Source organism: Theropithecus gelada, chromosome 20, assembly GCF_003255815.1.
Source record: "Theropithecus gelada isolate Dixy chromosome 20, Tgel_1.0, whole genome shotgun sequence".
In the NCBI taxonomy this organism is placed as follows: domain Eukaryota; kingdom Metazoa; phylum Chordata; class Mammalia; order Primates; family Cercopithecidae; genus Theropithecus; species Theropithecus gelada.
Window position 1 is genome coordinate 48,081,668 of NC_037688.1, and position 26,906 is coordinate 48,108,573.

Here is a 26,906-nt window from a genome sequence, read left to right on the forward strand (position 1 = left end):
AATAAGACTGCTCACACAATAGCTTGTTCCCGAATGTTCACAGCAGCGTGATTCTCATGATGGCCCAAAGGTGGAAACGGCCCAGATGGTCGTCAGTTGTTGAATGAATAAGCAAAATGTGATGTAGCCATGTGACAGAATATTATTCAGCCATAAAAAGAATGAAGTTCTAATAGATGCCACAATATGCATGAAGTTTGAAAACATCATGCTAAGAGAAGTCACACGCAAAAGGCCATGTGTTGTGTGATTCTGTTTTTATGAAATGTCCAGAATAGGCAAATCCATAGAGAGAGAAAGTGAGTTCCTGATTGCCAGGGGCTGGAGGGGGTGGGGAATGGGGAGTGACAGCTCGTGGGTGTGGAGCTTTGGGGTGATAAAAATGTCTGGAATGAGATAGTGGTGATGGTTGCACAATTCTGAATATGTAGTACTAAAAACCACTGACTGTGTACTTTAAACAGGTGAATTTTAAGGTATGTGAGTTATCTCCCAATTTTTAAAATATGGTGCGTTTTGCCAACATGGCAAAATAGAAGCATTAGAAGCTGGGTGCGCTGGTGGTGCCAGTGGTCCCAGCTACTCGGGAGGCGGAGGTAGGAGGATTGCTTGAGCTCAGGAGTTCGAGGCTGCAGCGAACTACGATCATGCCACTGCACTCTAAGCTAGGTGACAGAGTGAGACCGTATCTCTCACAAAAAATATGTAGGCAAGGCCTGGTGGCTCACATCTGTGATCAGCACTTTGGGAGTCCGAGGTGGATGGATTGCTTGAGCTCAGGAGTTTGAGGCCAGCCTGGGTGACATGTTGAAACCCCCTCTCTACCAAAAGGAATGTAAAAGTTATCCAGGAGTGGTGGCATGTGCCCGTAGTCCCAGCTACTTGGGAGGCCGGGCTGGGAGGATTGCTTGAGCCTGGGAGATAGAGGCTAGAGTGAGCCATGACTGTGCCGCTATACTCCAGCCTGGGCAAGAGTGAGGCTCTATCTATGGCAATTAAACAAACAAATAAATAAATAAAAATAGAAGTATTAGAATGATCAAAGTGGAAGCTGGCTGGGCCCAGTGGCTCATGCCTGTAATCCCAGCACTTTGGCAGCCCAAGGCAGGCAGATCACTTAAGGTCAGGAGTTCAAGACCAGCCTGGCCAACATGGTGAAACCCCGTCTCCACTAAAAATACAAAAATTAGCCAGGCTTGGTGGTGTGCACCTGTAATCCCGGCTACTGGGGAGGCTGAGGCATGAGAATCATTTGAACCCAAGAAGTGGAGGTTGCAGTAAGCCGAGATCATGCCACTGCACTTTAGCCTAGGTGACAGAGCAAGACTCCATCTCAAAAAAAAATTAAAAAAAAAAAATAATGGAGGCTGACCCCCTGCCAGGCGCTGCCTTGTCTCTGGGCTTTAGTGACGTTGCCCTACGGGAACAGCCCAACTACCTCAAAGGCTCTGTGGGCAGCTCCTGCTCAGAGCATGGGGCCGGGGACAGCCAGAGAATGGGGTGCTGGTAGGGGCACAGCCCCCACCCACCAGGCACCCCACCCATCTCCCCTCGGCTTCTGCCCGCAGCATCTCTAACAAGGAGCTTTCGGAGCTGATCGAGCAGCTGCAGAAGAATGCCGACCAGGTGGAGAAAAACATCGTGGACACGGAGGCCAAGATGCAGAGTGTGAGTGCCCCCGTTCCCGCCCGGGTGCCCCTGTGCTACCAGCCCCGTTCAGGACCGGGATCTGTTCGGAATCAGTGATTCCCACCCAGGGGTGATTCTGGCCCTGAGGGAACATGCAGAGACATTTTGGTTTTCACTGTTTGGAAGGAAGGTGCTCCTGGCGTCAGTTGGGGAGGGGAGACGGGGTTGCTGTTGAACACCCTACCATGCAGTGTAGGGCAGGGGCGCCGAGGTCAGGAAGCCCTGCTCTGCGAGAGGAACCCTGCCATTGTTGTTAATACCAGTACCTGCTGGATACTAAGTTCCTCCCACTTCCTGGGCCCTGTGCAAAGCATCTCCTGCCTGGAGGACTGCCATGGGGTCAGGCTCTAGGGAAGCAGCCCAGCCTTGTCCTTGCTGGGTGACCTTGGGCAAGTGAGTCTTTGCACCTGCCCATGAATGGGATTCTCTCTAACCGGGCAGGAGTGATGGTTCCCACCTGGCGGGGTGGTTGTAAAGATTAAATAGATTTTTCAGGTAAAGTGCAGAGCTACTATCATTAATATCATTCTCAGTGCTCATCCTGCTGCTGCCAGCACTCAGGGTGCAGGTCATCCTCAGCCTCTTTTGGAGAAGAGAGAGAAAATAGCTACGCAAATCACTTCCCCTCTCTGTGCCTCAGTTTCCCCTTCTGTTACATGGGGATAACTGCCCGGTGGGCTCAATGGCACGAAGCCTCTGTACCCTGCGGGACTCATAAGCCTCTGGAATGGTCACCTCTTCGAACCTTCCACCAGCGTGAGCCTGGTGCAACTGGGTTGATGCCCGTTTTGTAGCCTGGAGCAATTGAGGTTCAGAAGGGACTGGGGTGATGAGTCAGTGACAGAGATGGTGCTAGCATTGGCCTGGAGGTGGAGTTACCAGATTTAGCAAATAAAATAAAAGATGCCCAGTAACATTTGAATTTCAGAACACAAATCATGTTTTAGTAACAGGAAAGCCCATGTATTATTAGGGAAAGGCTTATGCTAAAACATTATTTGTTGTTTATCTGAAATTCAAGTGTAACTGATCTGTATTTCATCTGGCGTCCCTATGCGGGAGATGACTAAGAGGTGGGACCAGGCCAGGTGCGTAATGACTCACGCCACTGTAATCCCAGTACTTTGGGAGGCCGAGGTGGGCAGATCACTTGAGGTCAGGAGTTTGAGACCAGATTGGCCAATACGGTAAAACCTCATCTCTACTAAAAGTACAAAAATTAGCTGGGCGTGGTGGTGTACACCTATAATCCCAGCTACTCAGGAGGCTTAGGCAGGAGAATCGCTTGAACCTGGGAGGCGGAGGTTGCAGTGAGCCAAGATCATGCCACTGCACTCTAGCCTGGGCAACAGAATAAGACTCTGTCTTGAAAATAACAACAACAACAACAACAAAGAAAGGTGGGACCAGAGGAGTGGGAGGCTGAGGGTGGGGAGGTCAGGAGGGAGGTCAAGGTCTGCTCAGGCCCAGCCATAGTTGTCCAACCCCCTGGCTGCCCCTGATGGCCCAGTTGCCTACCCTCTGAAGGCCTGTCCACACAGCCAAGAGACCCAAGGTGGTGGGTGGGCACAGTCCATGGGGGTGCAGGGGGCAGGTAAGTGGAGACTATATTCTCCGCCACCAGCTGTCCCCTGCAGGGGCCCCAGGAGTGGGCCTTGCCCTGGCCTCCTTCCTGGGGTCCCGCCCTCCATGCCCTCCTGGGCCTCCACCTCCTGCCTCTCTGGCCTCTACATGTTCCCTCCTGTCAGTTCCCCTGATTATTTGCAGTTTCATCCCCTGCCATCTGAGGCTCCCTGTGGTGGTGGATTTTTTCTTTATTAAATGAAAAACATCTTTTGGGGGTGTCACTCTTTTTTCCTCATAATAAAAATAATACGTGTTCGTCACACACATTTCAGGACGGATAAACAAGCATAACAAAGTAAATTAAAATCATGAGCCGGGCACGGTGGCTCGCGCCTATAATCTCAGCACTTTGGGAGGCCTCGGCAGGCAGATCACCTGAGCCCAGGAGTTTGAGACAAGCCTGAGCAACGTGGTGAAACCTCGTCTCTACAAAAAATATGAAAAATTTGCCAGGTGTGGTGGTGTGTGTGCCTGTAGTCCCAGCTCCTTGGGAGGCTGAGGTGGGAGGCTCACTTAAGCCCAGGAGGTTGAGGCTGCAGTGAGCTGAGATCACAGCACTGCACTCCAGTCTGGGCAGCAGAGGTAGACCCTGCCTCAATCAATCAGTCAGTCAGTCAATAAACTCAATCATGTAGAATTCCACCACCAGAGGTATCTATTGGCTATTAACATATTGGTGTATATCTGTTTGACCTTTGTGTGTGTGTGAGAGAGAGAGAGGGAGAAAGAAGGAAGAGGGTTTAACCTTCTCATTTTATTTTCCTGGAGTAATGACTTGAAATAGGTAATTTTGAACCATTTTTATTTTATTTTTTGCAGAGACAGAGGTCCTTGCTATGTTGTCCAGGCTGGTCTTGAACTCCTGGCCTCAATCCATCCTCCTGCCTCAGCTTCCCAAAGTGCTGGGATTACAGGCGTGAGTGCTTGGCCTGAACTATTTTTTCTTTCTTTCTTTCTTTTTTTTTTTTTTTTTTGAGACAGTCTCATTCTGTCGCCCAGGTTGGAGTGCAGTTGTGCTATCTCGGCTCGCTGCAACCCCCGTCTCCTGGGTTCAAGTCATTCTTCTGCCTCAGCCTCCCAAGTAGTTGGGACTACAGGCATGCACCACCACGCCCAGCTAATTTATTTATTTATTTATTTATTTATTTATCTTTTTTTTTTTTTCTTTTCCAGTAGAGATGGGGTTCCACCGTATTGGCCAGGCTGGTCTTGAACTCCTGACCTTGTGATCCACCCACCTTGGCCTCCCAAAGTACTGGGATTACAGGTGTGAGCCACCGTGCCCGGCCTATTTTTTTTAACTTCAATTGAACTCACTTGAAAACAGAAGCTAGGACCGGGCGCGGTGGCTCAAGCCTGTAATCCCAGCACTTTGGGAGGCTGAGACGGGCGGATCACGAGGTCAGGAGATCAAGACCATACTGGCTAACCCGGTGAAACCCCGTCTCTAGTAAAAAAATACAAAAAAATAGCCGGGTGAGGTGACGAGCGTCTGTAGTCCCAGCTACACGGGAGGCTGAGGCAGGAGAATGGCATAAACCCGGGAGGCAGAGCTTGCAGTGAGCCAAGATCCGGCCACTGCACTCCAGCCTGGGCGACAGAGCGAGACTCCGTCTCAAAAAAAAAAAAAAAAAAAAAGAAGCTAGGCTTTGAAGACTACATGGATCACACAATCTTTTTCTTGTTTTCTTTTTGCTAAAGATACTACTATTTATTTCATTTCCCAGAAGTGCTCTTGAATTTCCCATTTTTTTTAATTGAGGGGAGATTCACGTAACATAAAATTAACCGTGTAATGTGTGCAGTTCAGTGGCATTGAGTACATTCACAACGTTACACAACCATCACCTCGATCTAGTTCCAAAACATTTCCCTTACCCCAGAGGGAAACCCCACACCCTTAACAGTGACTCCCCTCCTCCCCTTTTCCCCGGCAGCCACTCATCTGATTTCTGTCTCTGTGGATTTATTTATTCTGGATATTTGACATAAACAGAATCATACACTGCATCACACATTTATTCAAATGCTAAACATGCAGAAAACTGTACAGTGAACAGCCATATCCCACCGCCCGATCCTACTAATAATGTCTGCTGAATTGGTTTTATCATGTATCTCTGTGTGTGTGTGTGATTTATTAGATATATCAGTACCTATCATTTTTTATTTTTTTATTGAGACAAGGTCTTGCTCTGTCACCCAGGCTGGAGTGCAGTGGTGCAGTCATGAGTCACTGAAGCCTCAACCTCCTGGGCTCAAGCAATCCTCCCACCTCAACCTCCCAAGTAGCTGGGACTACAGGTGCATGCTACTATGCCTGGCTCATTTTTGTATTTTTCTTTTTTTTTTTTTTCTTTTTTTTTTTTTTTTTTTTGAGACAGAGTCTCACTCTGTTGCACAGGCTGGAGTGCAGTGGCCGGATCTCAGCTCACTGCAAGCTCCGCATCCCGGGTTTACGCCATTCTCCTGCCTCAGCCTCCCAAGTAGCTGGGACTACAGGCGCCTGCCACCTCGCCCGGCTAGTTTTTTGTATTTTTAGTAGAGACGGGGTTTCACCGTGTTAGCCAGGATGGTCTCGATCTCCTGACCTTGTGATCCACCCGTCTCAGCCTCCAAAGTGCTGGGATTACAGGCTTGAGCCACCAAGCCCGGCCTTTTTTTTTTTTTTAGAGATAGGGTCTCACTGTGTTGACCAGGCTCGTCTCCAACTCCTGAGCTCAAGCAGTCCTCTGGCCTGGGCTTCCCAGAGTGCTGGGATTATAGGCGTGAGCCACTGCACCTGACCTTTATGACTTAAAAAAACTTTTTTAAAAATCAAGATATAACTTACATAAACTGTAGAGAAGTGTCTACTTTTTTTTTTTTTTTTTTTTTTTTGAGACGTAGTCTTGCTCTGTAGCCCAGGCTGGAGTGCAGTGGCCGGATCTCAGCTCACTGCAAGCTCCGCCTCCCGGGTTCACGCCATTCTCCGGCCTCAGCCTCCCGAGTAGCTGGGACTACAGGCACCCGCCACCTCGCCCGGCTAGTTTTTTGTATTTCTTAGTAGAGACGGGGTTTCACCGTGTTAGCCAGGATGGTCTCGATCTCCTGACCTCGTGATCCACCCATCTCGGCCTCCCAAAGTGCTGGGATTACAGGCTTGAGCCACCGCGCCCAGCCAGAAGTGTCTACATTTGAAGACTTCACCTGGTTGAATTTTTGCATCAATAGATACCCAGATAACCACTGTCTGGGGCAAGATGGATAACACTGTCTAGAAAGCTCCCTGGCCATCTCACCAGTTGATCAACCCTATGCTAATCTCTCTCACCATCGATCAGTTCTGCCTGACTTTGAACTTTTGAACACTAGCCTCCCTCAGCTAGATGTTCTCTTTCTCTCTCAGCCAGTGTTTTGAGAGAACTTGCATTCCCACTGGGCACCTTCACGAATTAGGCAATGATTAATGGACTTCTTCCTTTTGCGGAATTAATCTTTGATCTGCAGCTCAGGGAAGCCGGTGATAATGGAGTGAATAAAATTCCACTCCAAGTCAAGAAGCTGATGTTTTGTTGTAATTAACACACACCAGCCTACCCAGGGTTGGGGGATGCCTGGTTCCATTGGCTTTTTGGATTGGTTGGTTTGTTTGAGGTAGGGTCTCGCTTTGTCGCCAAGGCTGGAGTGCAGTGGTGCAATCTTAGCTCACTGCAGCCTTGAACTCCTGGACTCAAATGATTCTCCTGCTCCAGCTGCCTGAGTAGCTAGGACTATAGGTGCCTGCCATCACACCCAGCTACCTTTTAAAAATATTTTTTAAGAAATGGGGTCTCACTATATTGCCCAGGCTGGTCTTGCACTCTTGGGCTCAAGCAATCCTCCCACCTCAGCCTCCCAAAGTGTTAAGATTACAGGTATGAGCCACTGTGCCTGGCCTCCATTGGCTTTTCGAGACATCAGTCTCACCTCCAGTCCCCTGGGGAGCCAGGCCTGTTCACCCTTCAGCCCTTCCAGACTTAGCCAGGCAAAGACACTCTTGTCACATTTTCTTCCTCCAAGAGGAAGCCAAGTCTTTACTTCATACCAGGCACCACATCGCCCCTGTGTATTTCTTATTTTTCTTCCTTTGGCGTTTTCTTTTTTAAAAACAACTTTATGGAGACATATTTCACTTTAAACATGCTCCCACTGCCAGTGTACAAATTAATGATTTTGAGGAACTTTAGCAAGGGATGGAACCATGCCCAAGAATCAGTTTCAGAATATTTTCATCCTGCGCAAGATCTCTTGTGCCTATTTACGGTTAATACCTCTTCCCAGCCCTGCCGCAGGCAACCACTAAGAGACAGAGACTTTCTGTCTCTCTGAACTTGCCTGTTCAGGACACTTCACATCAATGGATCCCACACCACGTGGACTCTGTCGGGCTTCTTTCCCTTCGAATAACATCTTCCAGGCTCGTTCAGATGGAGCACAGTCCGTAGTTCCTGATCTTTGTTACGAAGTGGTATTTCTCAGTTCACTTCGCAAAGTGGGTATTTTCCTTATGCCCATTGTAGAGATGGGAATGCTGAGACCCAGCTAGGGGCAGGGACTGGGGGCCGCCTCTGAGTGCTCCAGGGTCAGCCAACGTGCACTTAGTCCCCACACTGACATGTCACTGCCTCCCCTGTGGGACTGGGGATGCCTCAGGGATTCATTCCCAGGACCTGGCATGGTGCAGACTCACAGCCAGGCTTCTTGGATACTGACACAGTGGATTAACCCTCTGTGTTTAGAAACCTACTGTCCCGGCTGCCATTCATTGCTCTTCCCTAAACGAACAGAAGCCCTGTACTCATCAACAACCATCGATGGGCCCTCTCAGATATCCCCCCACCCGCTCTGTTCCTTCTTGCTGGTGCCACCTCTCTGTCACCTGGCTGCTGCTATAGACCACTGCCTGCCTTCCCAGCCCACACCCTTGCTGCTGATGTCGTCTCTCTGCAGAGCCCATGGAAGCATCGCCTTTAAGCACAAATGGAGCTGTGCGGGATCCCTCCTGGCAGCCGTTCTGTGCTCTGGCCCTCCCCGCCTGCCCTGTTTCCTCCCTATCCACAGTGGCCTTTTCACTATGGCTCAGTCGTAGCTCGCTCTCTGCTGCCTCAGGACCTTTGCACCGGCTGTCCCTGTGCCTGGAACACCTGTCCCTTTCATCCTTTGTTCTTAGCTTGTGTCTCTGCTGCAGAGAGGCTTCCCTGACCACCAGAGCTGAAGTAGGTCCGCTCGTTCTGCCTCTGGGGCGTTTCTTTCATAAACACTGACTTGGAGGGACTTGCAGTCACCTCCATGAGGCTCATCCTTTGGCCTTCCTGGTGGCCTCGCAGACTGGGCTGTGAGTGCCGGGCAGGGAGGCCGTGTCTCTTCTGTTCACAGCTGTGTCCCAACACCTGGCATACAGTAGGCACTTGAGCTCTGTTTGCTGGGTGGCTGGAGGACAGGCTGGAGGGGCATAAGGAAAATACCCGCTTTACAAAGTGAACTGAGAAATACCACGTAGCAGCAGAGAGATGGAACTACCAACCGCACTCCAGCTGGACAAGCCCAGAAGATGTTATTCAAAAGGAAAGAAGGGGAGCACCTTGCTGACCCCTTTCCTCCCACCCCTCCCATTGCCACCGTGCCCACTCTTGGCTTCTGTCCATTGTCCCCTCTCTTATGGCCCTCACAGGATGTGGCTCGGCTGCAGGGCGGTCGGCAGCCTGAGCACCGAGACGTGACCCTGCAGAAGGTGTTGGACTCCGAGAAGCTGCTCTATGTGCTGGAGGCGGACGCGGCCATTGCCAAGCACATGAAACACCCACAGGGGGACATGATTGCTGAGGAGTAGGTCCCTTCGGCTTCTTATCCCAGGGGAGCCATCGGGGGCTGTGGGCCAAGGCAGGGGGTACTGTTCAGCATTTGGGAGCCCGAGTCAGGGGTCATCAAGGGCTTACTAGGTGCCAGGCACGTGCCAAAGGCTTCACACGATCCTCTTTTTTTTTTTTTTTTTTTTTTGAGACAGGGTTTTTCTCTTGTTGCCCAGGCTGGAGTGCAATGGTGTAATCTCGGCTCACTGCAACCTCTGCCTCCCCAGTTCAAGCGATTCTCCTGTCTCAGCCTCCCAAGTAGCTGGAATTACAGGCGTGCACCACCACGCCCGGCTAATTTTGTATTTTTAGTAGAGACAGGGTTTCTCCATGTTGGTCAGGCTGGTCTCAAACTCCAGACCTCAGGTGATCCGCCCGCCTCGGCCTCCCAAAGTGCTGGGATTATAGGCGTGAGCCACCTTGCCCGGCCTCACATGATCCTCTTGATGACCCTATTTTGCAGTTGGGGAAACCGAGGCTCAGGGAGTTGATATCCCTTGTTCTGGAGCCACCAGGCTGACCTGTGAGCTTTTGAGCGAGCTCTCCCGCTGCCTGGTGCCCTGTCCCTGGCTTCCTTGGCTCACAACTCCCGGTTCAGTTTATCTTGGATGGATCAGCCTCCCTGACTCCTGCCTTGTCCCCACCTCCACCCCAGCAAGGGCAGGGCTCTCTTGATGCCCCACGACCCTTGGCACTTGTCCTTGGCATGGCATGCACCACCCCGTGGGCCCTGCTGGGTGGCAGACTCCAGAAACAAGATCCTTCCTGCTTATTCCAGAACCTTCTATGGTTCTGGGCACATAGTAGGCTCTCAGGAAACTCTGATGGGGGAAGGAAGGTTGATGGAAAGTGGGTGGGGCCAGGCACGGTGGTTCACGTCTGTAATCCCAGCACTTTGGGAGGCCGAAGCGGGCGGATCACCTGAGGTCGGGAGTTTGAGACCAGCCTGACCAACATGGTGAAACCCCGTCTCTACTAAAAATACAAAATTAACCAGGTGAGGTGGCGCATGCCTGTCATCCCAGCTACTCCAGAGGCTGAGGCAGGATAATCGCTTGAAACCGGGAGGTGGAGGTTGCCATGAGCTGAGATTGCGCCACTGCACTCCAGCCTGGGCGACAGAGCAAGACTCTGTCTCAAAAAAAAAAAAAAAAAAAAGTACGTGGGAGGAGGGGTGACAGGATGCCCTGATTGTCTGGAACCAAAGGCCATGGTCACTGTGTCCTTCCAGGACACTGAGGCCAGGGTTTGGGTGGGAGGCCCCTTGTGAGGTACAGGCAGTGCCAACCAGCCCCACTAAGCGGGTGGCCTCTCTCCCATCAGTATCCGCCAGCTGAAGGAGCGCGTGACCAACCTGCGCGGGAAACACAAGCAGATCTACAGCCTGGCGGCGAAGGAAGTGGACCCACAGGTCAACTGGGCGGCGCTGGTGGAGGAGAAGCTGGTATGGCCTGGACGGGGCCGCCGGCTGCAGGGCTTCAGCTGGGGAGGGGGCCGTGCGTGTGCAGGGAGAGCCTTGCCATGTAATGGGCATCCCGGGTCTTACCAGGGAGAGAGCCATGGTCCTGATGATTTTCCAATGTGTCCGTGAGAGGAGTGAGGCTCAGAGAAGTGCAGCGCCAAGTCAGGGTCACACAGCTCGAGCGGTGGAGATTCGGACTCTGTCCTGTCATCCACACCTCGCTGCTGCTCCTGAGTCCCACTTTCCAGCCCTGGCATGTTGGGGTCCTGGTGACGTTTTGTGGGCAGGCTGGGGCAGGAGTGGCCAGACTTCTGGCCTGTCGCTCCCTTTCCTGGCCCTCGCCACAGAGAAGCACACAGTCACTGCAGCTAGGTGTCCTGGGTTCGAGCCTCAGCTTCCCCAATTTTATTTATTTATTTATTTATTTATTTATTTATTTATTATTTATTCATGAGACAAGGTCCCACTCCATCGCCCAGGCTAGAGTGCAGTGGCATGATCACGGCTCACTGCAACCTCAATTTCCCAGGCTTAGGTGATCCTCCCACCTCAGCCTCCCAAGTAACTGGAATTACAGGTGCACGCTACCACACCTGGCTAATTTTTTGTATTTTTGTAGAGACGGGGCTTTGCCACATTGGCCAGGCTTGTCTCAAACTCCTGAGCTTCCCCAATTTTATTTTTTATTTATTTATTTATTTTTGAGACAAGGTCTTACTCTGTCTCCCAGGCTGGAGTGCAGTGGCATGATCACGGCTCACTGCAGCCTCAACTTCCCAAGCTCAGGTGATCCTCCTACCTCAGCTTCTCAAGTAGCTGGGAGTACAGGTGCATGCCACCACACCTGGCTAATTTTTTCTATTTTTGTAGAGACGGGGCTTTGCCACATTGGCCAGGCTGGTCTCAAACTCCTGGGCTCAAGTGATCCACCCCCCTTGGCCTCCCAAAGTGCCGGGATGACAGGTATCAGCCACCATGCCTGGCCAGCTTGTCCACTGTTAGTGGCATGACCCTGGGCAGGTGACTTGCCCTCACTCAGCCTCTGTGTCCTCATCTGAGAGATGGAACAGTAACCATGTGGACCTCTGAGGCTCTGTGAGATGAAAGATGATAACGGGTCAGCGCTCAGCAAATGGAACTTCAGGGTTGAAGGTGTGGCCGGCATCTCCCTGTGGCTCTGCGGGGCCCTGTGAAAAAGAGAGCACCATCATGCCCACCCCCGAGGCTCCTGGGGTGGCCGCACATCCCCAGCCCTTAGCCCACCCTCTCCCTATTGCTTCTCTGCCCTGCCGGCCAGGACAAGCTGAGCAGTCAGAGCTTTGGGACTGACCTGCCGCTGGTGGACCACCAAGTGGAGGAGCATAACATCTTTCACAACGAGGTCAAGGCCATCGGGCCCCACCTGGCCAAGGATGGGGTCAAGGTGGGGCATGTGCTGGTGTGGTGGGGACCCAGGGATGGAGGGGGCCGCGCCTGCGTCCTGGCCCTGACCCGTGCCCTCGACTCTGTCCTCAGGAGCAGAACAGCGAACTTCGGGCCAAGTACCAGAAACTGCTGGTGAGGAGCTCCCTGGGGGAAAGGCATCATGGGGAGAGGAGAGGATGGGAAGCTTGGAGTCGGGGGGACAAGGATGTATTCTTTTAAAAATAACACAGGCAGCTAGGCATGGTGGCTCCGGCCTATAATCCTAGCACTTTGGGAGGCAGAGGCAGGAGGATCACTTGAGCCCAGGAGTTTAAGACCCACCTGGGCAACATAGTGAGACTCCAGCTCTCCAAACAATGTAAAAATTAGCGGGGCTTGGTGGCATGCTGTGGTCCCAGCTACTTGGGAGGCTGAAGTGGGAGGATTGTTTGAGTCCAGGAGGCGGAGGCTGCAATAAGCTGAGATCATGCTGCTCCACTCCAGCCTGGGAAACAGAGCAAAACCCTGTCTTAAAAAAAAAAAAAAAAAAAAAAAAGGCGTGCAGTAAACGTTTCAATCAGGAGAGGGGTTGAGGTGGGAAGAGACATGCCCCAGCCTCTTCCTGAGCGACTGCCAGGTTTACCCTGGTTGCTCAGGGTAAACCCTAATAGACCCCAAGGGTACAGCCTGTCCTGCTTATTTCTTTATTAAGTATCTGCTGTGTGCCAAGTAGGATGCCACTTGCTTTCTGTACAAAAGCTTTCCATTTTCCTTCCCAAACCTTTAAAGAATGCATTGTTTTAAAAATTGCATGAGTGTTATGCAAATACTTTCTCGTTGCGGATGTTTCAGACATCTCAGAGAACGCAGAGGCAGCACTGTCGTTGTAAGGAGCCATGCTGCCTCTGCTCCTTAGTGTTAGTGGTGCCACCTTGAGCGAGTTACTTAGCCTCTGGGAGCCTCAGTTTCCTCATCTGTGAAATGGAGTTCCTACCTGTTCCTGTCTCATAGGGTCGCTCTGAGGATGAAATGAGTCAATGTTGCAGAAGTTCGTAGCGCAGTGCTGGCTCGCGGAGGGCCCCATGTACCAAAATACAAACATCCCTCCTTTCCCTTGCACCTCCGCTTCTCAGACGTAAAGTGGTGCTTTCCTTCCAGCCCTCTGTAAGACGATCGTGATAAAGATCAAAGTAGCAGCTATAGTCACTGATATTTGTTGAGCACCAACTAACTATATGCCAGTCTGTGTGCGCTGTGAGCTCAGGACTTTCATCGTCCCCATTTACAGATGGGCAAACTAAGTCTTCACAAAAGTGTCAGTTCCGCAAGGGTTTTGTGTGTTTCGTTCACTGCTGTATCCCCAGTGCCTGGAGCCATGTCCAGCGCGTAGCAGATGCTCAATAAACATTTGCTGAATGAATGAATGAGTTTCAGGGGGTCAGGTGACTTGTCTAAGGGGACCTGGCCTGGAAGTGGCTAAGCTGGGCTTGTCCTCAGGCCGGCCATAGCTGGGCCCTGCAGGAGGTGGGGAAGGAAGTGAGCAGTGGCAGTGGGCTGAGGACGCAGCCCTGTCCTTGTCCCGGCCCCTTCAGGCAGCATCACAGGCCCGGCAGCAGCACCTGAGTTCACTGCAGGACTACATGCAGCGCTGCACCAACGAGCTGTACTGGCTAGACCAGCAGGCCAAGGACCGCATGCAGTACGACTGGAGTGACCGCAACCTCGACTATCCCAGCCGCCGGCGCCAGTACGAGGTGGGCGCTGGGGGCCTGGGACGTCAGGGAGGAGGCAGCCCTGGAGAGAGCACAGGCCCGTCAGGCTGGGCACTGAGGCCCCTCCACTGCCCCGCACTGCAGAATTTCATCAACCGGAACCTGGAGGCCAAAGAGGAGAGAATCAACAAACTGCACAGCGAGGGTGACCAGCTGCTGGCAGCCGAGCACCCCGGGAGGAACTCCATTGAGGTGTGTGCACCCCAAGACCAGACACTTCCTCCAGGGTGGCTTCTGGTTGGCCTCTGCCTGTGGGTCGCCTGGAGCTCGGGCAGACCCCGGAGCTGGGGGTCCTGCAAGCTGCATCTTGTGTCTGTCTGTCTCTATCTTGCTGTGTCTGACTCTGCCTCCTTCATTTATCCTGATCCGTTGACACCTCTGCCCTAAGCCCCTAGACTTCTGAAGCCCCCTAGAGTTGCTGCAACAAGTTAAAACAAACTTAGTGGCTTTAAACAACAGAAATTCATTCTCTCAGAGGTCTGTGGGCTGTAAGTCTGAAATCAAGGTGTCTTAGGGCTTCATTCCCTCTGGAAGCTCCAGGACATGTACCTTCCTTGCTCTTCCAGCTTCTGGGGGTTGCCAGCAGCCCTTGGCTTGTGGCTGTATCATTTCAGTCCCTTCCTCCATCTTCACACGGCCTTCTCTCCCCATGTCTCTCTGTGTCCTCTCTTCTTATAAGGATGCCAATCAATGGATTTAGGGCTTACCCTAATTTCAGGATCCTTAACTAATGACATCTGCAAAGATCCTATTCCCAAATAAGGTCGCATTCTTCCCAACCCCCACAGTGCCCCTGCCAACCCCACCTGAGATGGAGTTTTGCTGTTGTCGCCCAGGCTGGAGTGCAGTGGTGCATTCTTGGCTCACTGCAACCTCCGCCTCCCAGGTTGAAGTGATTCAACCTCAGCCTCCCGAGTAGCTGGGACTACAGGCGCACGCCACCACACCCAGCTAATTTTTGTATTTTTAGTAGAGACGGGGCCTCATCATGTGGGCCAGGCTAGTCTTGAACTCCTGACCTCAGGTGATCCACCCGCCTCGGCCTCCCAAACTGCTGCGATTACAGACGTGAGCCACCATGCCTGGCCAGGGTCATGGATTTGGTGGGACACTGTTTGGTCCATGACAGTGCCTTTGTGCAGATTTGCTGAAGGCACCACTTTAGGCAGACACAGCCCCGACTTGCCCCTTGTGCACCGCACAGCCTGGGCATCCATATGTGGCATCCCTGTTTGGTCCCTGACATAACCCCTCTCTCCTCCTCCCACCCCTGAGCAGAAGTTGGCTACCTCTGTGGTAACCACTCCCAGAGAGATGCCAGATGCCTCCCTCCCCCACCATGCCCTAGCCCAATATCCCAGTGGTCCCTCCCTTGGTGTCTGCAGTCCCTGCCCAATGGTGACCAGCCCCTTCTTCTGGCAGGCGCACATGGAGGCTGTGCACGCAGACTGGAAGGAGTACCTGAACCTGCTCATCTGCGAGGAGAGTCACCTCAAGTACATGGAGGACTACCACCAGGTACCTGCCTCTCCTGGGAGTCCCCACAGCACCAGTGGTGCTACTCTCTGACAGCGCTCAGTGCCTACTTGGCTCATGTGTGGCCTCGTGCTGCTTGGTCCAGGAGCCTTGCGGGGCTGCCATCCCAGGCCCCCAGCACCCATGCTTCTGATGGCGTGTGCAGACATGTCCCAAGCTTGCCAGCCCCTGTCCATCCTCCTTGGGGACCAGGGCCAGAGTCTGATTCCCCAGGTTACATGGGGTCTAGGGTGAGTGTGCGGGGTTTATAATCTTGGTAAAATCTATAATATGCATGCCCATACATAAAACAAAATTTGTTTTTTGTTTTGTTTTTGTTTTTGGTTTTGAGAGAGAGTCTCACCTTGTCACTCAGGCTGGAGTGCAGTGGTGCAATCTCGGCTCACTGCAACCTCTGCCTCCTGGGTTCCAGCGATTCTCCTGCCTCAGCCTCCTGAACAGCTGGGATTACAAGTGTACATCAACACACCCAGCTAATTTTTGTATTTTCAGTAAAGGCGGGGTTTTGCCATGTTGGTCAGGCTGGTCTCGAACTCCTGAGCTCAGGTGATTCGCCTGCCTCGGCTTCCCAAAGTGCACCCTGAGGCCCTGGCTCTGGCTGGATTACAGGTGTGAGCCATCGCACCTGGCCAGTTTGCCATTTTTAAGTGTACAATTCAGTGGCATTCATTGCATTCGCAATATTATGCAACCATCACCACCATCTACTTGCAAAACTTTCTATCACCCCAAAGAGAAACCCTATACCCTGGTCGGGCACAGTGGCTCACGCCTGTAATTCCAGCACTTTGGGAAGCTGAGGCGAGTGGATCACCTGAGGTCAGGAGTTCGAGACCACCCTGGCCAACATGATGAAACCCCATCTCTACTAAAAATACAAAAGTTAGCCAGGCGTGGTGGCCCATACCTGTAATCCCAGATGGGAGGCTGAGGCAGGAGAATTGCTTGAACCCAGGAGGCAGAGGTTGCAGTGAGCTGAGATTGTGCCATTGTACTCCAGCCTGGGCGACAGAGCGAGACTCCGCCTCAAAAAAAAAAGCAAAAAACAAAACAAAACAAAAAAACCCTGTACTCATTAGGCAGTAAGTCTTCCATTCCCGCTCCCGCAGCCCCAGGTCACCTTTGGTCTTCTTGCTCTGTGGACTTGCCTGTTCCAGATGTTTCACATCTAGAACGAATATGAAGAATCAGTGGGATCATGCAGTCTCTGCCCTTTTGTGTCTGGCTTCTCTCACTGAGCGTGTTTTCCGGGTTCGTCCGTGTTGTAGCATTTTCAGTGCCTCACTCCTTTTTATGGCTGAATCATATCCCATTGTATGGTAGACCACTGTGTTTATCCACTCATCTGTGGCTGGACACTTGTCTGTTTCCAGCGGAGTGAGAGTTCTTAAGAAGCTGCGGGTAATTCTTAGGATTGAGATGTCTGGGGAAAGCTGGATGTGGGCGACGCCGTGTCACTCCTCATTCACTGAGCTGCACGGTGGGGGCTTCAGGTCCTCTTCACGGCTGCAGCCCAGGTGCTCAGCCCAGGGGATAGCTGACAGTGACCCAAGAGTTGATAGACTGAAGAACGGGCAAGAGAATTTTCGAGAACAAAAAGGGGAGGCTATTATCAAAACCTAGAAAGAAACTGTAGTAGTAAGTCCGGGTGTTCCTAGTACAGAGAGAGGAATTGAATCAAGGACACCTCAAGACTTACTGGTATATCAAAGAAAACATGTCACAGAGGTGGCATCTCATGGATGGGTGGGAAGGGACCTGCCTTCTCCCAGTGAGGCCCCTAAGGAGCCAGCTCAGGGAGGGTGAGGCTGTTTCCACGCAGAGGAGCCTCAGGCTCAGTGCAGGGTCCCATGCTGGACTCCCAGTGAACTGGAGGCCCAGCCCCGCCTGGGGGATGAGCTTGAAGCCTCGGACAGAAGCCCAGGTGCTTCTAGTGGTTTCCTGGCTGTGACAGAGCCACCTTCTCCCCAAGTTCCACAAAGACGTGAAGGACGCTCAGGAGCTGCTGCACAAGGTGGACTGGGACCTGAACCAGAAATACGGCCCTGACTTCAAGGACCGGTACCAGATTGAGCTGCTGCTGCGGGAGCTGGATGTGAGCGAGGGCCCAGGACCCCTGCTGGCCCGGGGGGGCGGGGGACCCCTCTACACCATGCCTTCCCTCAGCCCTGGACAGAGCCCCCCACAGCACCCCACCTGCTGACCCCAGCCCCTACTCGGCGCCCTCCCACCAGGGGGAAGGCTGTTGGTCTCACCGGGCCCCTGACCCTGTTCTCTTCAGGACCAGGAGAAGGTGCTGGACAAGTATGAGGACGTGGTACGGGGGTTGCAGAAGCGAGGCCAGCAGGTGGTGCCCCTCAAGTACCGCCGGGAGACTCCGCTCAAGCCCATCCCCGTGGAGGCACTCTGTGACTTTGAGGGGGAGCAGGTGCGCGGGGCCAGCTCCTCTGTTCACATCACTACAAAGTCTTTGGGGTAACATGGCTGGATCTGGGGCCTCAGGTGACGTTCTCGGGAGCCTCTGCCTGTCTCCATGGTTGGTGTCACTCTGCCAACCCTTTACCTCATGCAGGCCGACTGGCACCCCCATGCCGCCCCCACCTCGCCTGCCCTGGCCTTGTGTTCCACCAGCTTAGCAACCCCAGTCCCACCTCAGAAGTCCCCGGCCAGGTTCTCATTGGCCCACTGAGTCACGTGTCCACCCTACACCAATCACTGTGGCCGGGGAACGCCAGTGTCCACCCTATACCAGTGACTGTGGCCGGGGAATGCCAGTCTCACATTGGCCAGGTCCAAGTCACATGTCCATCTGGAGCTTGGGAATGGAGAAGGAATGAGACCACAGGGACTGGGAATTGGGAGGGACGGTTCCTCAAAGGGAAATGGAGGTGGGTTGCTGGGCCAGCAGCCTCAGCATATGTGCTCCTCCTGCATAATCCTCCCAACTCTTTGGGGAGGGTCCAAGTGATGAGGCGAGGGTCCCCAGGTCCAAGAGTCCAGGGTGAGATGGCTACCGCGCTCAAAGGCCCTCAGCCCCTCCCGGGACCCTGACTGTCTGGCCTGCCCTTGCCAGGGCCTGATTTCACGGGGCTACAGCTACACCCTGCAGAAGAACAACGGGGAGAGCTGGGAACTCATGGACAGCGCTGGGAACAAGCTGATTGCTCCGGCTGTCTGTTTCGTGATCCCCCCCACAGACCCTGAGGCCCTGGCTCTGGCTGACAGGTACAAGGGCAAAGGCGGGAGTCTGCATGGACCAGCCCCACCCCCAGGGCTTCTCAGGCCCCATTCATAGCCCTGGGCATTTGGACTCTGCCTGTGGGGAGCGGGGGGTTGCTGACACTCTCCATTTGTACCCCCTTGGAGGTTCATGCAGGAGAGGGGCAGATCGTGGGCCGGCTGACTTGCTGAACATGAATGTCCAGCTCTTGGCTGCGTCCAGCAAGCAGTTTCTAAGGGCCCCTGGCTCCCACACGCACTGCTCCCTGTACCTGCAGCTCCCAGCCCCTCGACTGTGGACTCAGCTGGAATCAGGGCTGCCTCCTCTGCTCCCAGGCACCTTCCTCCACTGCACACACCACTTTTTATTGACTATCATATGTGTCAGTCTCGTTGGGCTCCTTGAATTTCCTCTCTCCAGGGCCTAGTTAAGTACCTGGTGGAAAGTTGGTGCCCAGGAACTCCTTGCTGAATGAGTGGATGATTCAAGGAATGCCTTCATTTATTCATTCAAGTATTTATTGAGCACCTACTGTGTATGCTCCCTCAGAGGTAACATCTTGGTGGAGATTATTGGACAATTTTAGGTAGTTTAAGACTTCCTATGAAGAAGGGGAAGGAGGAGGAGTTCTGAGCCCAGGAGCACACAAAGGCCAGCACGACAGGGAGCACTCGCTGTCTGCATCTAAGGAGCTGTCAGGCTCCTCTAGGGTGTCTGCCCAGCCAGTCTGCTGTCGTGTCTCTGTGGGTGCAAGGGGTGGTGGGCTGCCCAGGTTCCCAGCTCATTTCTGTCCTCACAGCCTGGGCAGCCAGTACCGGAGCGTGCAGCAGAAGGCAGCCGGGAGCAAACGCACGCTGCAGCAGCGGTATGAGGTGCTGAAGACCGAGAACCCTGGAGGTGGGTGCCAGGGCCACTCGCCTGAGGCTCTGGGAGTGCCAGGGAGGGGCTGGACCCAGGGTATATGCTGTGGATGAGATAGCAGGGGCCTGGCAGGAGGTGGGGGGCTGGGTGCCTAGGTCCCTCCCTGGGCCTCACACCCCTGGCCCATCGTCACACCTGCCTGTGTCCTCCCTCCCTCCACAGATGCCTCTGACCTACAAGGGCGGCAGCTGCTGGCTGGCTTGGACAAGGTGGCCAGAGACCTGGACCGGCAGGAGAAGGCCATCACAGGGATCCTGCGGCCACCACTGGAGCAAGGCCGGGCTGTGCAGGACAGTGCTGAGCGGGCCAAAGACCTCAAGGTACCTGTGGGTCAGGAGCACAGATGGGGCCTGGGGAGCCCTGCACTGGCCCCCTGGCTCGCTGGGGGCCCCTATTCGAGGTCTTTTCCCCATGGGGTCTTAGGACATTCACTGCAGGTGTCTGACAGGGACAGCCTGCTGCATGTAACCGGGTCCCGAGTCGTGGAGGTGGCAGGGCTGCCCTCATCACCTCCCCAGTTTCCAGACCAAGGACCAGGCCGCCAGGCTCTTTCCAGACACATCCCCAGGAGAAAGAGCCAAGGCTTGCACTGTCCCTGCATGGCTTGTCGATCTGACGCCTGGCGCGGCACATGGGCTGTGGAATTCCGCAGGACTGGGTCACTGGCTGATTTGACCGCAGACACGTTAGCTAAACCCCAGGCCTCTTCAGTAGGATGGGTTGACCCTGCTTGCAGGGCGGTGGCAAGGACAGGGTGAGCTGATGCCGGGGGCAACGTGGCAAGGCCACCACCACCCACCTCCTTTCCTACACAGTCTCCCACATCCTCAAGGCAGCCCTTTGAGGCAGGGAGTAGCACTCCAATTTTACAGAGGGGGATCTGAGATTGGAGAAGTGCCCTAGTCCCTGATGGGGCCTCACAGTGAGGGCCGAGTCAGGGTGAAAGGATGCGGGTCTCGGGTGTAACCTGACCCCACAAGTCCCTTCCTAAGTTGCTGGGAGTCATCACGCCCCCACACGTGACTGGGTGGAGTCATAGTACTCACCTCCCAGGGTTGCTGGAAAGGTTATTAAACAGAAGTGTTCACGTGCAGTGCTTAGGACAGCACAGGCCCGGCAGCTGCCTGGGTGCTTTTGGTGGCACTAGTCCACAGTCCACCTCAGCGGTTCCCTGGGATGCTCGTGAAAGATGCAGCCCTCAGGCTGGCGTCCAGACGCCGCATCAGAGCCCCAGTGTGCCAGGCCTTTCCAGCTGCTTCCACTGTCCCTGATGTGGGAATGTGTGCCCACCCTGGCCACATCCTCGGGGGAAGGGGCTGCCTGGCTGTGTCCAAAACTGAGGGGCCCTGGTCCCCACAGAACATCACCAATGAGCTACTGCGGATTGAGCCTGAGAAGACTCGGAGCGCGGCTGAGGGCGAAGCCTTCATCCAGGCCCTCCCGGGCAGTGGCACCGCACCCCTGCTGAGGACCCGGGTGGAGGACACCAACCAGAAATACGAGCACCTGGTGCAGCTGCTGGACTTGGCCCAGGAAAAGTGGGTGGCAGACAGGCAACATGGAGGTTGGGGTGGCGTCAGGGGACCAGGTGGGTCTCCCCTGACGCCTGACTGGTGTCCTCAGAGTTGACGTGGCCAACCGCCTGGAGAAGAGCCTGCAGCAGGGCTGGGAGTTGCTGGCCACACACGAGAACCATCTGAATCAGGATGATACAGTGCCCGAGAGTAGCTGCATCCTGGACAGCAAGGGGCAAGAGCTGGCGGTGAGTCTGGGGCCCAAATCCCAGAAATCCTTCTCTGAGCAGGTGAGGGCATCAGGCCCATCCACCCACCCCATCCGGACAGACGAGGACACCAGCATCCCGTCTCCCTGGCTTTGGAATGCCCAGTGTGACAAACTGGGAACTGCAAATGGAGGCCCGCAGGACAAATCCGAGCTATTCACGGGATCTGTGTGACCTATGGGATTTCAGATGCCAGCATTTTAAGATCAAATATCTGCAACAGACAGTGCAGTGGCACATGCTTGTAACACCAGCCATTCAGGAGGCTGGGGTGGGCTTGCTTGAGCCCCGGAGTTTAGGTCCAATGTGGACAATGTTGCAAGCCCCATCTCTTAAAAAAAAAAAAAAAACACCTAACAATCCATGTTCCCAGTATCTCTTGCTGAGCAGAGCTGGCGTCCTGGGCTGCAGTCCACAGGGCAAGTCACGGGGCAGAGGAGCAGCTGCCTCCTCGGCCTGCTTTCCCCTTGCAGTTGCCACGGGCCCCCTTCCCGCGTGGCCTGCCTGAGCGCAGGAAACATTCAAGTCTGTGACCCGAGGCCCCTTATTCACACTCCCATCTCACGACCCGCTTTTGCCAAGGCCTCACGGCCCGTGGCAGGCTGTTCTAGTGCAGGGCACGAGCTGCCTGCTGCAGTGTTTTTAGAAGTTAGTTTTTCAGGGCTTTGTTCATTGTAATAAAACAGAAGATGGCAGAAGCGACCCAGGTTTGAGATGGACAGAGCAAGGCTCCAGTCCCTCCTCCTTGTGGCCTTGACCACCCTCCTATAGCCAGTGGCTCGGGGGCTGTGGGGGGTGTCATCACCCGGCTCTGGGAGCTCTGGAAGCTCTAGCCATAGCACCGCTGTCTCCTCCTCTGCCTGGCCAGGCCATGGCCTCTGAGTTACAGGCCCAGAAGTCCCTCCTGGGTGAGGTGGAGCAGAACTTGCAGGCAGCCAAGCAGTGCTCGAGCACACTGGCCAGCCGCTTCCAGGAGCACTGCCCCGACCTGGAGCGCCAGGAGGCCGAGGTGCACAAGCTGGGCCAGCGTTTCGACAACCTGTGCCAGCAGGTGGAGCGCAGGTGAGGGTGCGGGGGGTGGTGGTCATTCTTGTTTTCTGAGAATGCGATCTAATTCCCTCTAAACAATGCTGTAGCCATGTCCCACAGATGGTGCTGTTTTTCTTTTTGGTGAGTTCATCAGATTCCCTGACAGCCCTGTGGTCTCTCCTTTGAGTCATGATTACCTGGGTCTTGTAATCCACAATGGGCATCTCTGCAAGTCAATGTTATGTGGACTCACCTGGTTCTCCACACTCCCACCTGACATTCCCTAATTACCGTAACCCACCCTGTGTGGGAGATACTTAGGGTATTTCTAGTTCAGTTACATTTGATTGTTTCCCACTTTTTTTAAAAAAATGAGGGCCCCGTAAGGCATCTGCTTGCTGTGGCCAAGGCCTGAATGCTTTGCCTTGGCAGGGCGCAGAGCCTACAGAGTGCCAAGGCGGCCTACGAGGACTTTCACCACGGCCGTGACCACGTGCTGCAGCTCCTAGCCAGCATCCCCAGTTACGAGCCCCAGGAGACAGACAGCCTCAGCCAGATGGAGACCAAGCTAAAGAACCAGAAGGTGAGACGGCCGCTTCTGCAGCCCCAGGCACACACTGGCGAGGGAGGGTCAGAGGTCAGCAAGCCCCTTTCTGGGGAGCCAAGCTTTTGGGAGGTGGAGCAGGGCAGAGGCCTGCCACAGCTGTGTCCTCCCTGGGCCTCAGCTCTCAGGCTCCCAACACCCAACCCTCTGAGAACAAGATCCGAGTGTGTCGCTCACCTCTCCCAGCTCAGTGCCCCGCACAGGGCCTGGTGCAGAGTGGACGCCTGGCGTGGGTTGGCTATCTGAGTGAGCAGCTACAGAATGAGGAGCCGCCTTTGTGGGGAAAATCCCATTTCCAAAGTTGGGACTCCGGCCTCCCCAGGCCCAACACAGTGCCTTGGGGTGAGGGAAGAACATGGGAAGATAAAGGCTGAGATGCAACTCCCAGGTCCACCCCATCAGCCACATCCCCACTTTGGAAACTTTGCTTTCCTCACTCATAAGCTGGAGGTCACGATGCTTACCTTCTGGCATCACTTGAAGATCAAATGAGATAATCTAAGTCAGAGAGCAGAACAGTGTCTGGTGGTCCAAATCATCAGTAAACATTTGTTTCCTAGCAGAGATAATGATCTTGGCCCTTCACAGAGCCTTAGAACTGCCTTTTATGGCCGGGTGCAGTGGCTCACGCCTGTAATGCCAGCATTTTGGGAGGCCGAGGCAGGTGGATCACAAAGTGAGGAATTCAAGACCAGCCTGGCAACACAGTGAAACCCCATCTCTACTAAAAATACAAAAAAAAACCTAGCTGGGTATGGTGGCAGGAGCCTGTAGTCCCAGCTACTTGGGAGGCTGAGGCAGAACTGCTTGAACCCAGGAGGCTAAGGTTGCAGTGAGCCAAGATTGCGCCACTGCACTCCAGCCTGGGCAATGCAGCGAGACTCTGTCTCAAAAAACAAAAAAACAAAACCAAAAAAAAAAAACTGCCTTTTGCAATGAACAATACTGTATACCAGGGAGCCATTCATCATACTTTGTGCTAGAGAAGAGTAAATTCAGATTCTGAGATTTCCAGCTACTTCATCCACGTTTGCTTTTCTAAATTTTTTTTTCCGGTTCGTTTTGATTTTTAAACTGTGTCTTACAGAACCTGCTAGATGAGATAGCAAGTAGGGAGCAGGAAGTACAGAAGATCTGTGCCGATTCCCAGCAGTACCAGCAGGCTGTAAAGGTGAGCCGGGAAACTTCTGCCCGAAGCACAAACAGCAGGGGCCTCGTTCCTCCGTCCCCTGGTCAGAGAAGCAGCAAGCACCAGCCTTGGCACATGTGGGTGGAGCTGGCCATCCGGCGGCACTGCTGGCTGCTGTGCAAACTGGCACGGGCTTTTGGGAAAATAGCATGGTACTAGACATGCAATGCCATAAAAGGGTTTTATACTCTGAAGCAGTAAACTCTTTGGGGGAATTTATCCTTAAGGAAAAAATACAAAAAAAAAAAAAAAGCAGGATAAAATTATTGCAACAGCCCTATTTACAATAGCAAAACTAGTAAGCTGGAAAGGACGGGTGTCCAGTGGAAGGGGAAAGCTGCGTAAAGCAGCACACATCCACTTGCTGGATTATGAGGTCTGCAAGCTGGTAAACATGAGAAGAGGTGGTGGCAAGGTGAGACAAGGTGATGGTACAATGTTAAAAGCAGCAGCAGCAGGTGAAAATCTCTAGGCGTGTAGGAAGGTCGGGAGGGGAATTCGGGGGGTGCTTTTTCTTGTCTTATATGTTACTGAGTGATGGAGCTATGTACTGCTGAGGTATAGGTAATTCTCAAAACCTCCTGGCAATCACTACAGGGTGCAGCTGTGAGGAAGACCCGTGCAGATTATAAAACCAGCACATGGCACAGGGCTGGTCTGGGTCAGCCAGAAGGGGTACAGGAACATGTCTGTCTCTTCTAACCTGTTTTAATCTACCCTCTGCCATGTCTCTCACTCATGCAGGACTATGAGTTAGAAGCAGAAAAACTAAGGTCTCTTCTCGACTTGGAGAATGGAAGGAGCAGCCACGTGAGCAAGAGAGCCAGGCTCCAATTTCCTGCCGCCAAAGTGAAGGAAGAGGTGAGTTTTGTGGGCCGGGCAGCCTCGGGACTGAGGTGGAGGCCAAGCTGCCCTGCTCCCCAGGGAGCACTGGTGTCACGCGCTGGCCTCAGAGATGCACATACAACAGGGAAGCCACTGAGAGCCCTCCTGTGTGCAAACAGGTTTGGTAAGAGAAGATGAGGAACTTGCTCTAGGACAGTGACAGCGATATGCCTAGAAAGACAGCAAGGCTGGGCGCGGTGGCTCCTAGCACCTGTAATCCTAGCACTTGGGGAGGCCAAGGTGGGAGAACTGCTTGAGCCCAGGAGTTTGAGACCAGCCCAGGCAACAAAGCAGGACCCCATATCTACAAAAAAATTAGCCAGGCGTGGTGGTGCACACCTGCAGCTGCTTGGGAGGCTGAGGAGGGAGGATCACTTGAGCCCAGGAGTTCAAGGCTGTAGTGAGCTGCAATCACAGCACTGCACTTCAGTCTGAGTGAGAGAGATTTTGTCTTTAAAAAGTAAAAACTTTTGAAAACACAGCTGAACAGCAGTGTCAGGGTCAAAGCCATGGATCTGGAAAGTTCCTCTTTTGCTCAGTAAGTAGAGTGGAGGGCTGATATTAGTCCCTTGCACACACAGGAAAGAACACTGGTGCTCAAAGTCAGTGTAGTCAAGACCCTGGTCTGGATCTTCTGCCTCGAGATCCAGTTTTCTCTCCACCAGTGAGACTAAAGCAAGAGTTATGCCTCTACCCCCAAATTCCATACTTCTCAAGAACCACACCCACGCTCTCTAGCTCTCTGTTGCTTACCCTGTTGACACCTGTTTGTTGATCGCTCTCCTAAACCTCTTGTCTGCAGGAAGCAGCACTTGCCGCCAAGTTCACTGAAGTTTACGCCATCAACAGACAGAGGCTGCAGAATCTGGAGTTTGCTCTGAATCTCCTGAGACAGGTAACTGATCTTCGTAAGAAATCCTACTTCAAGCTGTGCTAACAGGTGACAAAGACAGACTCTGTCTCAGAGAAATAGTCTGTGAATTGATGGGAGTGTCCCCTTGCTAACGTTTCTGGGCAGGACCAGTGCAAAGACTGGCCCGAGCCAATGCTTCTACTGACATGAGAACTTATTCAACTCAGTAAACATCTGCTGAAAGTGAATGCTATTTTCAGCTAAACATGGTGGCTCACGCTTGTAATCCCAGCACACTGGGAGGCCGAGGCGGGCGGATCACCTGAGGTCAGGAGTTTGAGACCAGCCTGTCCAACATGGTGAAACGCTGTGTCTACTAAAAATGCAAAAATTAGCTGGGCGGCCTGGCGCATGCCTGTAATCCCAGCTACTCAGGAGACTGAGGCAGAATTGCTTGAACCCAGGAGGTGGAGGTTGCAGGGAGACGAGATCATGCCACTGCACTCCAGCTGGGCAACAGAGCGAGACTCTGTCTCAAAAAAAAAAAAAGAAAGCAAAGAAAATGAATGTTATTTTCTGAAGTCCATGATGTTTACGACAGCATTGTTTGTAATAGCAAGACACTGGAAGCGGTTCACTCTTCATCAGCAATGGGCTAAACTGCGGTCTGTCCAGAGTGGAAACTATGCTGCTGGTAAATCCTGAAGCAGTACTCTCCGTGCGGAGCTGGAATGAGCTCTGTCAGTGCAGTCAGCGGCAGAGCACACAGCAAGAATACCATTTGTGCAGGAAAGATAAACACATGGTGCATACTACAGACAGACGTGCTTGTGTGAGCATAGACAGACACGCCCTAGGAAGGGGACCAGAGGTGGGAGACCATGGTTTCATTTTAAACTCTTCCACAGCTCAAAAATGTTTTACCTAATTAAAAAAACCCCAAACTAGTTGTTTGATCATTTTTGAAAGTAACCCTAGAACTCTACAACGAACATGAACTGGCGCTGAGGGAGTCCCTTGGGGATCACAGGACAGCCGCTCTGACCAGCTGGGGACAGGCCCC

General features: G+C 53.2%; 1 protein-coding gene across 1 annotated transcript in view; it reads left to right on the forward strand.

Moving 5' to 3' along the window:
- PPL (periplakin) overlaps window positions 1–26,906 on the forward strand; it is a 32,945-nt gene that overhangs the window by 3,189 nt on the left and 2,850 nt on the right. The window contains exons 4-23 of the mRNA XM_025369736.1: window positions 1,459–1,668; window positions 9,008–9,162; window positions 10,509–10,629; window positions 11,945–12,070; window positions 12,163–12,204; window positions 13,644–13,805; window positions 13,908–14,015; window positions 15,246–15,341; window positions 17,332–17,454; window positions 17,641–17,787; window positions 18,433–18,584; window positions 19,379–19,476; window positions 19,663–19,820; window positions 20,860–21,038; window positions 21,124–21,262; window positions 22,152–22,345; window positions 22,745–22,895; window positions 24,004–24,087; window positions 24,850–24,966; window positions 25,793–25,885. Coding sequence (XP_025225521.1) covers window positions 1,459–1,668; window positions 9,008–9,162; window positions 10,509–10,629; window positions 11,945–12,070; window positions 12,163–12,204; window positions 13,644–13,805; window positions 13,908–14,015; window positions 15,246–15,341; window positions 17,332–17,454; window positions 17,641–17,787; window positions 18,433–18,584; window positions 19,379–19,476; window positions 19,663–19,820; window positions 20,860–21,038; window positions 21,124–21,262; window positions 22,152–22,345; window positions 22,745–22,895; window positions 24,004–24,087; window positions 24,850–24,966; window positions 25,793–25,885 — 2,655 coding nt within the window. The remainder of the gene's footprint in view (window positions 1–1,458; window positions 1,669–9,007; window positions 9,163–10,508; window positions 10,630–11,944; window positions 12,071–12,162; window positions 12,205–13,643; window positions 13,806–13,907; window positions 14,016–15,245; window positions 15,342–17,331; window positions 17,455–17,640; window positions 17,788–18,432; window positions 18,585–19,378; window positions 19,477–19,662; window positions 19,821–20,859; window positions 21,039–21,123; window positions 21,263–22,151; window positions 22,346–22,744; window positions 22,896–24,003; window positions 24,088–24,849; window positions 24,967–25,792; window positions 25,886–26,906) is intronic.